At 46.5% G+C, this 14,597-nt stretch overlaps 1 protein-coding gene across 4 annotated transcripts in view; it reads right to left on the reverse strand.

Moving 5' to 3' along the window:
• RASAL2 (RAS protein activator like 2) overlaps positions 1-14,597 on the reverse strand; it is a gene marked incomplete at its 5' end in the record, with an annotated part of 164,192 nt that overhangs the window by 75,976 nt on the left and 73,619 nt on the right. For all 4 annotated transcript variants that reach the window (XM_082287500.1, XM_082287499.1, XM_082287498.1 and 1 more), the window contains one exon: positions 5,718-5,845. In XM_082287500.1, coding sequence (XP_082143626.1) covers positions 5,718-5,789 — 72 coding nt within the window. The remainder of the gene's footprint in view (positions 1-5,717; positions 5,846-14,597) is intronic.

Raw genomic sequence — 14,597 nt, forward strand, 5'->3', positions numbered from 1 at the left:
TTCCCAGTGCCGGCCCCGTGGCTGCTTCCACGCTGCCAAAGCCAGGCAGAGGCGGCCGGTCAGATGCTACACGCCAAACTTCGGAGAAGCAAAACTTGCGGCAGCTATCTGGTGGACAAAGGCGCTGTACAGGCGGCCCCAGGCTGCAGAGAGCCTCCTCCAAACATCGAGACCCCCGAACAACGCGCTCATGGCTGTGCTTGAGCAGGTCTTGGCATGGTCAGGTAACAACCGAGCTCGGTATTGGGGAACCACTGGATCTGTGGTCGCTCCAACCCAGACACTGCGGCACCTGCAGCCACGCAGGCAGCCGCACCGCTCTACACCAGAGAATAAACATCCCGCAATTTAATTGACAACATTAAATTTGCAAAGTAACTCAAAAAAGATCCCCTCTGCATCTCTTGGAACTGGACACATTTTAAACAGCAGTATAAAGTCCTCTGTGGTGGGGCAAATGGATGAATGGATGGGGAGGCACCAAGACACGAGCAAGAGCACAAAGAAATACCCTGTGAAGACCAAGGCAAACATGTGCCACCTTCCCAACACTCCTTTAGTCCCCACCACTCCAGCAGGCAGCTCAGCAAAGGATCGAAGAGAATGAGAGAGTCTTGCAAAGTCAGGACTCTAATGGTGATTCAGCCTTTCAGCTCTTTTTTTTTTCCCCCATCCAGCTTTGTTATCCTCTTCTCTGCTCTGCTGAGACTTCACCAACCTGGGAATTCTCTGACCCTGAGCTGCCAATGCTGAAGCTGCTGGTTCAGGGCTGGGATCTGAGCAGTGTTAACTCTGTGATTAAGAGACACAGGGACAGTCCAAATGCTGATCATTTCAGCAATCTTAACAATTTTCACCACAGGTCACGTTTCCGTGACAAACTTCACAATTTAATGAGGATGGGTTCAGAGCTCAGACTCTAAATCCTTGAGCAGCATCCCAGCTCACCTGCAACGGAACATACTTTTAAAGTATAAAAAGTCTGAATCTGGGATTTCTATCAGTTTGATGATGAGGGGATTTCAGAAGAAATAGGAGTAAGAGCTTTCGAAGCATTTAATGCCTCTTAAAGGCAAACTAAGATAGTCTCCTTAAAACAAAGCGGTGAAAAAAAGTTTCTTCGTTGCAGATAAGATTTTTCAAGACTGGAAAGAGTGGTTCAAGACATAAATTTGAGAATTTGCAGACTCTTCTGATCTAACAGTCAGAAAGTCTGGAATCATGTCAGAAAAGCAGTTAAATAATTCATTTTAATTTTTTACCTTCCTCCAGAAAGTTAGAAGCTGGCTAAAATTTTGCCATGGAAATCCACTGTAAAAATGTTGACAGCAAACATTTCTCTAGGCCCCTGGAAATTAAATAACCATATTAACTTGGGAATGGAGACAAATCTTATCTTATGGCTGGGTTCAGCTTTGACAAACTCTTCTTTACAGGTGAAACATATTTGCTGTAAGACCCCAATGTGGCAAGTCCTTTGAGCAGGGCAGTGGGATCTGGGAAGAGCCTCCCCCAGGGCCCCGTGCAGCAGTGTTTGCTCCTGCTGTTTTCCCCTGGGATCACCACTGTCATACCACTACTGGTGTCAGTCACAGGAGATGGAGGAGTAGGAAAATACATCCCAGGTGTCCTGCTGCTGGCCTCTGTCACCAGCACCAGTGAGCAGTAGATCTCGCCACAGTGAATGTAGGTCTTCGCTATCCTTTGCCCTTGATTAAAACCACCTCTGAATCCAAGAAGAAAGATGAGGTTTGGGTGCAGGGAGGAGAAAGGAAGTGTCAAACACAGTGAAAAGTGTTGTTCATCTTCACTTCCAAGCGAACACAAGACGGAAACGTTCTGCAGGACTGCAGCCAAGGTGCTGACAAAGCCTAAGTAAAAAGCAGCCCAGAGGCAGGCACAGCCATTTGTCACACCCCTCAGAGTGGAGGTGTCGTCTGGCTGCAACCACTCTGCACGAACACTCATTCCCTCTCCCTCTTTGAATGGCTCTGATTTTACAGACACTTCGACTGTACCCTCACAGCTCCTCCCACCCTATGGAAAAGGTTTCACAGAGTAGGTGAAAACATCTACAACTCCCTGACAGGGGGAAACTCTTCCTTGTAGAAAAACTCCCTGATTTGTATGGGCATCAATCTAGACCTGTTCTCCTTGTCTTGGAAAATGCTGTTAAATGTTATCACACGGGGATAGGTTGTAACAACTGCACATCTCCTGTCACTCAGGACTCCTTTGCTAAGTCGTCTCTCATGTTCCTACAGGGATTCATTCTCTTTCTACTGACTTCTTCGGCATTGATCCCTTCCTTTCATTAATAATTTCCATTCTTCAGTCTCACCTATTCTCATTCTATAAAGTTGACAGGTGTCAAGTAATTAATGTGTTTCTACACAACACAAGGTGATATGCCAGACTATTTTTGTCTAAGTAATTACAGGTATTTTTGGACCAAGTTGCACTTCAAAGGACACCTGATTTTCAACCTACTCTTGCTCTTGCAAAGCACAAAATTTCTCTTGCACATACTTTATTCAAACTGCCTTGACAATAAATCCATAGTGGTGGGACGCTATGAGAAATGAGTTTTCTTTAGTACACTGTTTATTTCTGTACTGTTCCCTTGCTCTTAGAAGTCTGCAATTCATAATGCTGTATTTTGGCAGCACTAACTGAAAGAAACCAAACTTAGCCTAATACCTGAAACAATGGAGAACTCTTCCATTTACCTGTTTACATTTTGTACACGTTTTTCACTTCCTGACTCGGACACACACACTTGCAGAAGGATTTTACAAAGTAGTGTAAACACACATTTCTGTTCCCTTCCAGAGCCACACGGGTCAAGCTTCTTGGATTTGTATTCCATGAAGCAACAAAGCAGAGGCACAGAATAAAACAAGATGTTTCAGACTTACACCTTTCAAGTTATGTCAGCCTTGTGATGATGCAAGTGCTCCTCTGGGCTGCAAGGGCACCCTGCTGTTACCATCTCTTCCTTCTTCCCACACACCCTCCCACTCACTGCTGGGTATCCTTCTGTCCTGACATTGTTCCCAAGATCCTCTCCAGCAGCCCACAGGAATTCTGACCTACTCACTCTACCAGCAATGACCACGTTCAGAGCAGGAATCTCTCCTGCAATGCCTGTCGCCTGGTTTGGGTTAACAGAACACTTCCTCCAGCATCACCTTTCCAATAATTTTATTCTAAACATAATCTTCATTTTTTTTCTTAGAGTAATCTCCCTCTTCTTTGTTCACCTGGTCTTTGCTTAGGCTCCCTGTCCCAGTGGTCCCACCCAGGAGCTTTCTACGATTCCCCTTGTAGATACTTTTCCATCATTATGCTCTTAACAAGGATCTCTCCCCACTGCTGCCTTAGGCCTTTGTGCACTCCTGTTTCTAGATCACATTTCATGGAGCCTCTTTCAACTCTGAATGACTTGCCAAGAAAAATTTAACTGCGCTGCCACTCCTCCCCTTTTTCAGGAAGGCTGCAAAGGGATACTCCTAGTTGAGAAAAACTAGAAGGAGGTGTAAATCCTGAGTATCAGTCTCTCTGCCGACTGGCAGCTCTGTATGTTGTGTGTTTCTGTGAGGGGCTGTCTGCACACTGCTGTGTGTACAGACTCACAAGCCGGGCTAAACCAACCTCTTGTTTTCCTACACAGCACTCATGGCTCTGCAAGGAGTTCCCTTCTTCCTTTCACTTCACAGTAGTCACAAATTACTTGAAAATCAGAATGGCAAATCTGACTCCAGCTACAGGCTTCTGAAACAAATCCCATTAGCAGCATGTGGAGTCACACCTGCACCAAAGGCATGTCTGCTTGGCCCATCTGCATACAGCATTTCCCAAAACTAGCAATTTCTCACTGTGATAGTGCAGGAAGATTCCTTTGAGGGCACACTGCAAGAATTTACACTACTGCTTGCTTTCTTGGGGTTATTGCTACACTTAAACCTCAGGCTCTCTACAGTCTGGTATTGAATTTCCTCAGCTTCTGACAAAACCCAACGTGTATTTAAACATAGCATATAGTGAATTAACACACCAGCAACACATCGGATTTCCCACATTTACTCCTCAGGATCTCGTCAAAAGACTCATCTTACTCCCAGCAAAATGCTTTCAACTGTCTGTGTTAGGAGAAATAAGAATCCCTAAGTGCATGGTTACCACCTTCAGGTAACTATTTGTGATATGAGCCAGGGCTGTTTTCAGTCACATTTCCCTAATGAGATGCATCCTTTTGGTCCAGCTATGCTGCTACAGCACTGTTTTAGAAATGATTCTCACATCTCCTCAAGTTTCTTCAGTGTATACTTTAATTCCTCAGGTGTCAGTCCTGTCAGACTAGAAAAGGAATTACATAGTAAACAGATACCATTAAATGGGCCTTCCATTTTGCCTGCGTTTGATCACCTCACCTACGCCTCAGCATTAATGCTGCTCTCTTCCAATAACTCAAGTCCTTCTCTAAACCATTTCTTCCCACTCTCCCTATGCAAGGGGATATTTCATTGCAAATAAACCTGAGCACAGCTGACTGATATTTTGTTCTACACCAGAAACAGGTCTCACTCTCAGTCTGTAACAGCCACATACAGGAGCTTCAAAAGAATCGAGAAAAAACGCAACAACTGGGGCCATCTCCAAATATAGGAAACTGGTATTAGACTAAATCTCATGGATAAAAAGCCTTCACTTTTCCCTACCTTTATGCTGCACTGACATAAAGAGGCAGGTTTGCATACCTGTGGTGGCTTTAGCTGCCATTAAAAGAAGTACTAACATAGGAAGACACAGTGGCAGACAAACACAGGCTGTAGAACTGCAGGAGGAAGTTTGCACTCAGGCTGCTGTCACCTCTTCCATGCAGCCAGCATCTGGGCCAGCTAGATGATAACTGTGTGCACCACACCATTCATGCACAGGAGAGCTTAGCTCCCCTTTTCATAGAACAGTAAGGGGCTGGAAGGCACCTTAAAGATCATCTAGTGCCAACCCCCTACCAGGGGCAGGGACACCTCCCACTAGACCAGGCTGCTCAAGGACTTATCTAAGTTGGCCTTGAATACCTACAAGGATGGGGCATCCACAACCTCCCTGGGCAACCTGTTCCAGTGTCTCACCACTCTCACAATAAAGAATTTCTTCTTAAATTCCCTTTCCCCCTTGCACTGATGCCTTAGGTTCTAACGTTTATATTTTTCAAATCCTGCACTGCCTAGTGTTTAACTCTGAAGTTTCCTGTGGCCTGTTAGCTGCTGTTCTCTCAGGCTGGTTAGACAAACCTCTCTAGGTTTCCACACCAAGGACACCAGGCCACAAAATGTGTAAACTGAAAGCCTCTGAAGGGGGGGCAAACTTGGGGTAATTACATAATAGACTGAGGTTATAATTGGAGAATTAACCCTGATATGCAAATGGACCAAACTTATAAAAGGGTGAAGAACCTGTGACCCAGGGTCCATCCTGGGTGCAGCCTTTGGACTGCCCAGGGTTTACCTTTGAAGGTCCTTCAAATAAATACCTCCTTTTATTCTCTTATTCTTGTCTAGTCTCTGTGTTTTAGGTGGCCACCTCAGGCATCAGCACATATTTCAAAGGATTTGGGAGTGGAATAAAGGGGAGATGAAGAAAGCTGCCTTGTCCTTCACCAGTAAAAGCCAAAAGGCAAATACTAAGGCGCCAACGTGAGCTTGTCTCACCTCCTTCTCCCTGTTGAGCAGCACCAGCTGGCTGTCGGTCAGGATGCAGTATTTCCTCTCCCATGTTGTCATCTCGGTGTAGGGGGACTGGCCGCAGGACAGTCTGTGGGTAGGTGGTCCCTTCACATCTGGGAACAGAAAACCACGACATTGTTAGCACGTGGCATTAACCACCTGCTTTGCTTTTGCCGTTCTGCAGCGAGATGTGAACCACAACTGCACTCCGTGCTTAGTGGGGCCTGTTTCAGCATTTTAAAAGGCAAAATGGGAATCCTGGGAGGCACAAAAGTGGCAATACCAGAGATCAATATAAATGTCTTTGTCAAAGGCTGAAAAATATATTGAAAAGACCAAGAGCTTTTATGAAAACTTAATCTTCCTTCCGCTCCCCTCTCAAAACCATGGTTCAAAGGGGTACTGCTCTGAATGTACTCTAAATCTTAATAAAGTATATTATAAATATAATAAAGTGGATTATTTGAGACTGGAGAGATATAGGAAGGAAGATAGGGATCAAGGAAGGCAGGCTTGAAGAAGGGAAGGAAAAATTCAAAGGGATGGGCATTTAATTGAGAAGGGCTTACTAGCAACTTTTGGTGGGGAACCTACTTGATGAAATTGTGCATTTTCATTTAGCCACAGACACTACAGTGACAAAAACTCATACTTGAAAAAAAACCCCCAAAACCACAAACCAAACAATAAACCAACTTGTTTGTTTCCCGGTCCTGATCTATTAAAATTCATTTTAAAATCAATTTCCCGTAAGTCTCTCATGATTGTGCTGCGTATGACGTCGTGCCTCTCACTACCAACAAGGTCCCTTCCATCCCAAGCCATTCTAGGATTCTGTGATTCATCTCTTTATAAAGTTCTGATATTAAGTTCTGGTTGCTTTGTAAGATTAAGTTTCACTTTTATCTTGCAATCTAGTTCTATGCAACTTGCTTGCAACGATCTAAAAACCATCAACGTAGACACTGTAGATACCTCAACTCTCAAGGGTCTAAAACAGACACTGCAAAAATCAAGGGACTCCAGGACCTCCTTTAGCTGTTTCAGGAACAAACTGAGTGTTCAAACCCAAAATGTTTTGCAACACTACCCGCCGTTCAGCACACACAGTAATACGCCCGGAGATAACGCAGCTGCTTCTCGTCGCTTCTCCCCAGCGCCACCACTAGAGGCCAGCGAATCCTCAATCACCCAGCACCTTCCAGGGAGAGCCAGCCCAAACGCCAGCCGTAAACCTGCACTAAGGAACCCCTCCAGCTCACTTCCCTGCTTGCAGCCCCTGCATGTGCCACCTCGTTATCAAAAACGCTGCAACATCTTCATGCCCCCTTCCTGCACCTTTGCATCTGCACTGCAGGGAATGCGTCGGCTTCTAGAGCCAGACTCGGAAGGTGCCTTTCAGCTGTGTTGAGATTTTTGTGATGGTTCAGAGAAGTGCTTGAAACAGGTAACCTTTAAGCAAGAGAAAGGAGAGGGCTGCGTGGCTCCTGATGCTCTGAATAACGAACAAGTGCGCCTCTGCACCCTTAATTTCAGGTAAAATAATGCAGGGAAGAAGCTGAGATGCAGAGTCAGGCTCCACACTGTTACTTCTCCAACACAACTCAGTTTGTGAGAGTGGCAACTAGGGCTGTGTGTCTCAAAATTGCCCCAAACTCTAATTAAGTGTAAGCATAATTAAGGGAAACCACCATAAGCTCTGTGAAGCAAAAGTGCATTTGTGCACACTCCTGGAGCACAGCAGACTCTCCCACAGGTTATGTATTAGTCCATCTTACAGACACGAACCCTCCAGGTAGATTTTTGACTTAACTGCAACTCACATTTATCATGGTGTCCAACCAAAAAACCAAACCAGATGTAAAATAAAACCACTGCTCCTGCTTAGACCTTAGCTTCCCAAACAGCAGCACATGAGCCCTACCCCTGCCTCAGCACGACAGACCTGGCAGAGAGCAGAGGAGCGAGGAGGATGAAGTCATGAGCTCCTGGCATGAGTGTGCTACAGAAACGGGGAGAGGAGAGCTCTGGGGATCTGGTCTCCTGGGCAAGTAGAGTACATGATCAATCAGCAGGGGGAGAAAAGGATGGAGGCATGCGTGCCCTGTCCTGCTCGTGTGGGTGGGCTGGCAGCGAGAGTGCCTCCAGCTGCTGTGCTGAGCAGTAACCAAGTAAACTGTATTTGGAACTGCCAGCAAACTTTCTGAGGGCAAAAGAAAACCCTCCCGGACTGTCGGCTCTGACACAGAATCTACAGTCACGACTTGCCCAGCCCCAAAAGATTTTTGTGTTATGATTTCTTCTAACTACAGGCCTTGGCAGGATACCATCCAACTGATCCATGGGCTGCACAAAGGAATCGAAGAACAGAACGACTTCTTCCACTGCAACAACAACTCCAGGACTTCACTGAGTCATCGGGCACTGTGAGCCAGCCACGGCTCTGTTGCCAAGTGGGTTGGCTACGTCAGAACAGCTTTGCACAGGCTGCTGGCAGGGTGACATGCCATGCTGGTGTCTGGAGCTGTCAATCAGCCCTGGAGAACACCACAGCAACAGCATTTTGTGTTTGTATTGGGATCCTTCTGAACGCATGTCGGGGCACAGCCCCACCAGCCCTGCAAGCCTGACCAAGTGCTCTCTTCAGCACGCTGCTTTTCCAGAGGATCAGATCCTGGAGCTTCAGTCCTCTCCCAAGCTGACGCTGCAAGCACATCGCAAACTACACGGACGCAGAATGCTTGTTCCCAGAAAACTCATGGCAACAAAGACCTGAGCGCAGCTTTGGTGCATCAGTCCCACCTATTTAAATTATTTCTCAGCTCGCCCTCCTGCATGGCTGCTATCTTTGGAGCCTCTCACAACAGCTGTGACTTCAAAATTTATTCTGAAGTATGTTACCAGTTCAGACAGAAGACTCTTTGGGACTTTGCACAGTATCACATACACACTTGGTCGCCTCACAAACCCTGTTCTGCTTTCTGGTACTCTTCATCTTTGGTTTTCATTTTATGTTCTTGGCTCCAACTTTTCACGTGAATGTAATAAAACCCACTGAGCTCTTCCACTGAAGCCCCATAAAACTAATCAACCACCATTTGAATTGCTACAGAAGTGAATTGCAAGAAGTCCATGTGTAACTCGGAACAGACTTTTGGGAAAGACCGCAGGTCAGGACTGTCCTTTCTAAGTGCGGGGCTGCTCTCTGTCAGCTCCTACAGCAAGGCTTGAGCTCTGGAGATGAATGATCACTCACTGATGAATGCAACTTCAGACAGGAGCTGAAGATCAGGGAGGTGCATCTGAAAGCTCTGAGTCTGCAGATGTTACGTGAGGGATGGGCTCGTGCAGCCACACACCTAAATAGGCAAGCTCTGGTGACAGAAGATTTCTCTCGGGTCTGATGCAATCCCTTCATTCTGCAGCACTACAATGAGGCATTCAAGCAAGCAGATCAGCCAGTCTACACACAGGATTAAAGGTCAGGCCTTATGTGCCTTCAAATGCTAATATCAGTTAAGTAACAGCTTGGAAAAAATCCCCTTCTTGGTACATCCCTGCCGCTGCCTCCTGCCACATCAGACATTGCTGAAGACTGGAAACTGCGTTGTTTTTCCTCAGGGCTCTGAAATGCCACTAGGCATGTTATAAATACCCACAAAGCTCCCTTTCTTTCAGTCAGATGACAACTTGTACCTTAGTATTCTTGAAGTACAGGGCTTATTTTTAAAGAAGGGGGGAAATAGAGGGACAGCGATGCCATAATCACACATCAACAACAGAAGTGTTGAGTGGTGCAGGACGAGGGAACACGGAAAGCAGCAGCCAGTGCCAAGCCAATCCCCACAGACAGGGTAGGCCATCTTAGGAAAACTGATGGCAGTTTAGTAGTATTGATGGAGCACAACAGGGCTGTCAGATGGGAACATTTCTGAAAGCTTCCATTGCAAACATGCAACAGTTATTTTCCTTAAAACTCCAAATGCATTCATGAGTGGAGAATATTTTCCAAAAAAGCAGGCAATGGCCAGAATCAGAAAATTATTTCCAAGGGATAATGGGTGTTTCAGTGCCATTTAGTCCCCAACAGCTCTTCTACAACCAGAAGAGCAGCATCTCCTCTCCTCAGAGCTAGTGAGAAGGACAGAATTACCAGAAATCAAGCCAACAGAACTACATTAAAGGCAAATCCATGCCTTCAGTCTCTGCCAAAAAGCACTCTCTACTTACCATCAACAGAAACACAGAAATAACCCTCCATCCCAGTGATGACAAGAGCACCCCTGGCACACCTCAGAGCTCCTTTTTCTGAACTGCACTATTCCTATGGTGAAATCAAGGGCTAACTGAAGCACTTGCCAAATTCTCCTCAACTTTATTAGGGTCCGTATTCTGTTCCTAGTATTTCCAACAAGGAGCTGCCAAGCAGCTGAGTAACTAATGTAGTGGCCAAGTTTGTATGCTGGGAGGAATTTTTTTCCCCTGAAGAGAGATTAGTAGGAGCCCTAACACCTTTTGACAACAGGTCTGCTTGCACAATGTCAATGTTTCCACAGTGTTTTATGTACTTGCCATAGAGACAGGGTGAGAGAAAAGCCTTTTAGGTAAGTGCTGTCATCTGAGAGCTTGTCAGAACCCCAACCTACCCAGCTGTGCATGACCACACAATCCAGTTTGAGTAACCAGCAGTTCCAACTTTCATCAAGCACGTTTGAGCAGAAGTTGAAACAAGCCTTACCACTGACATGAAGCTTCAAAGATAAATACCAGCTACAAGTCCTTTCACTAAACTTCCACCATCTCAAAGCCCCTGAAGGGCACTGAAGGGGAAGATGTGGCAGAAAGGGAAATACACAGCATGCTCCATTCCCTCGAAGCTTGGAACAAGACAGGATTTGTGCAAAAGAAGTCACTAATGTCAGTGAAAATAAACAGCAACAGCAGCTCTGTGACACACAGTTGTGTGTCCATGTGCACCTAGTTCAGACAGCTGTTGATGCTCAGATGAAGATCTGCAGGATGTAGAAGGGAATTCAAGGGCCCCTGCCCTGAAAGCAGATGCAGGCGTCAGAGCAATCCTGGCCCAGCTGCAAGAGGGACAATCTCAACATTTGCACAGAGGGTAGAGGATGAGAGAGGATGGTCAGCCACTGAGGGGCTGCTAGGGAAAGCACAATCCAGGCAACTTCTATTTTCTCTCATGCTGATACCCAGAGCTCTTGTTTGCGTTTCTTACATCTCAAACCAACTCCCAGCCACGTGCAATGGTTTCTGATCCAGCTGAGATCAGAACAATGCAGACAGCCACTATCAAAAACAACCGTTCAAAGAGAAACCTACCATGATGTACAAATTCACTGGGAAGAGGAAGGGACCCTCCTCCTCCAGGTTTGTGTGGACAACCACCACACTGCCCCAACACAGCAAACACAATGCTCATGACTAATGGCGTGGTATCAGGAAAACTCAGCACACGCTGTGTGTGGCCACGCAGAGACTCCCATGCTACAGAGAAAACATGGTGCTCTCAGGGCTGATTAATTCTTCTCTGAATCACAATGCACTTACAAATACGACCAGCACGCATTAGGAACGGCACCATTAATCTTGGCATTTTGTTTCAAAGCACAATGTGGCCACTGACTGCAGGTTTTCTAGGAAGCTTCTCACAGCTGCCCGTGAGGCACGGCAGTGCTCACTTGCCCCTCTAAACCACTCTGTGGCACAGCTCTGTTTCAGCCAAGAGGTACCCACATTTTCATGGTCAGCAACAGATCCCTGGCGAAGCAGGTGGCATTTTAAGTGTAGAAAGCGTGAGCAGATCCTTTGGGATGAGAGGCATGCCATTTATGTAGGATGTTATTACAGAGGTAAGTATCTAGTGTGAATTCCTCCCGTTACATTTAATAGCCACACTCGGTGAAGTTCAGTACACATGCACCAGCCAGCCCTTGATCCAGCTGAATCCAGTTGCTCTCCTCCAGCAGCTGCGTGCAATGATGACCAAATTCTTGTATGGAAATCTGATATCCTGGGTAGGAGGTAAAGAAAGCTTAGTCAAACCAGCAGGTTTCAGGGATCCCAGAAGCTCTCACGCCAACCACTTACAGCCAAAACACTACCTGGAAAACCCATTCTGCACAGAATAAAGTCATAAAGGGTTTAAGTAGGTGAAAACAGTATTTTAGAGGCTGGCAGAAGCCATGACCAGTGCCATGACTTTCTCAGATTCCGACGTATTTGGCACTGTGACACATGTTCTTCACAAGATCTTTAATTTTTCTAGCATAGGCCAATCTTGCCAATCGAACCTATTAACTTTCCACTGCTCTTTTATTGAGTGGCAGTGATCAGACACAGTCTCAAGACTGGTTTTCCACTCCCCCAATGAAGAACCTCATGAGCCACAGAGAGATTAAAGTGAAAACTGTTCAGTCAGGTGCAGTTTTCATGCCCTGTGTCCTCAAAGACATGTGACTGTGGCAATTTTCATGCTTGCTGTGTGTGCTTCCATTGCCCTACCATCAGTATGTCAGCTCTGGGAGACGGAATCTCTTAAAATTTAGGGATGGGAGGTCGAAGGTATCTGCTGTTCACTGCTTACAGGTGAGGTCTTAAGGATTTTCGCTTCCTCTGAATGACGACTGCGTGTCTCCTCTGCCAACGGCTAAAGGCATCGCTTTTCCCCACCCGCCGCTGAAAGCTTTGCCAAGAGCTGTGATGGGGTGGGAGAAGGGTCACCCGGCTGCTTGGAACTTCTCACATGCAGCAGTCTCTCACCTCAGCACCAAGGAAGAAAGATTAACCTTTAAAACTCAAGGAGTGAGCATCAACGTTTTGTCCACTACCAGAGCTACCAGCCAGACTCTTGGATTTCCTACGGACTTTTTGCACTAAGAAAATATGGCAGGAGCAATTTTTACTTGGGAAGCAATAAACCATCAGATGAGCGAATGCCTTAGCAGCCAAGGGCTGTCTCCTCTGCAACCAGCAGGAGACAAAACACAGAATGCTACTGTTCAACAAGCCTGGCATCTCCCAGCAGGATGGGCTCTCGCTGCCTCTCCTCGCTGACATCATTCCCAGCCCTTCAATTCCTCCCCTAGGACAGATCTGACTTGTTTGTACAGGAGTCAGCCGGCAGCGAGCAAGGTACAGCAGCCTCCCTCCTGCAGCTGAGCTCCCAGGCAGCTCTGCCAACTTCCCTTGGGCCCGAGTCAATACATCTGCCCTGTTCTTGCAACGTCACCACTGTGCCTATCTACAGCTCAGGAGTTTTCACACCAGGCCTGAGACTACGGCAGAGATCAGCCAAGATTTCCCTTCTCCCTTCCCCGTAACACGCACAGTTCCAAACCCAAACCTTTCCCAAGGCCTGCGCTAACACGTTTGCCACCCCCAGCCCCTGATACTTCCTAAAAGGGCTCAGTGTTCCCTGGTACCCAAGGGCTCTGCAGAAGCTCGAGAGCACAAATTCAGTTAGGCCACAACCATGCGAGCAGTTTCACCGAGATTTTATTTTCAAAAGCAAAATTTATGGAGCTGTTCCAAAAAAGAAACCGCAAGTCTTAAAATCTTACGACTAGTTTAGTGAGCAGATGCTGAGTGTGCCAACAGTCTCAAGCTTTCTTGAAAAGTCCTAAAAAATAAGAGCTAAGGAACTAACAGCAGAGGCAAAAATTAGGCAAAAAGCTCAGATTGGCCTGGCAGGGTAATTTTGATTAGAAAGCAGAAAGTTGCACCAGCTTGCTGTCATCAAGCAGCTTCTTTGAGCAAAAGGTGTGGGAGCTCTTAATAGCAGTTTGAAGCCACCAATTAGCTTGAATACTACTGAGCTCCTCTAAGCTTCTTACTTGCTGCCTAGCCGATTGCTAACCGCTAAACTTACAAAGGGTAATTGATCCTCACTTCCCTCAGCTGCGCCTCGCTCCCCGTCCTCGTGGGCTGCACCCAGCCCGGTCCAGGAGACACACCGTGAAGGATGTGCCTGTTGGGAGACATCAGCACCTTCCCACGTGGACCAGTGCCAGCCGCCTCCAATCAGGCAATCGCCGTGCGCTCGGTGGCTCAACAAGCGGAACCAGAAATCACAGCCCAATCAAGGTGGGGATGTCCCAAATCCCGCAGGTGCGCCCCGTGCTCCCTGCGCCCCTGCCTGCGAACAAGCGCCTCATTGTGCAGCCTTGTAAATCTCATGACATCACCACAACAGAAGCTGCTGCCCGTGTGAAAAACCAATTTGGTTCCCAGGATACCTAAGATTTCAAATAAGCCGCAGTTGCTTGAAGCCATTGCTGTGACCCTTCCTTCAATGCTAAGCAGGTTTCCCTTCCTTCTTATTCAGGTCTCGTTCCCTGCCCAGGACCACTCATCTTTGCTCCTGAATATTAAGTACATTTTTCTCTCACAGCTGAATTCCCACTTGGCCTACAAAACACTTTGGAATCTCAAAACAGAAACGGTTATTACAAACCTGTAGAGAGGATTATAAAAGATTACATGCCCCTATTACATAGCTGCCAAGTTCTGAGAAGGTTCTCAAGTGACACTTCTCCCCAAAGCAAGGAGAGGCTTTCGTGAGAGGTTTAGAAAGCAGAAAAGTGGAGAATAGCAGAAAAGTTAATTATTCGTGGGAGAAAAAAAAGTCTGCAGTTTTTCTTCTTAATTTATGCATGGTCCTTTTTTTACCCAGCTCTATGCCCTTCACCTTGTTCTCTCCTCTGCAGTGCTTGCTCTCACCAACCCCTAATCTCCATCTCACAGCCTCTTCAGCAGCAGGCATCCAGAGTGGGCTGTTCCCTCTTTATTCTTTATTTTTTGCAGCAGTGCAGGAAGAGGACAAAAGAAAAAAATGTCCTGAACTTA

This window comes from Coloeus monedula (assembly GCF_965178545.1).
Source record: "Coloeus monedula genome assembly, chromosome: 9".
Classification (NCBI taxonomy): Eukaryota; Metazoa; Chordata; class Aves; order Passeriformes; family Corvidae; genus Coloeus; species Coloeus monedula.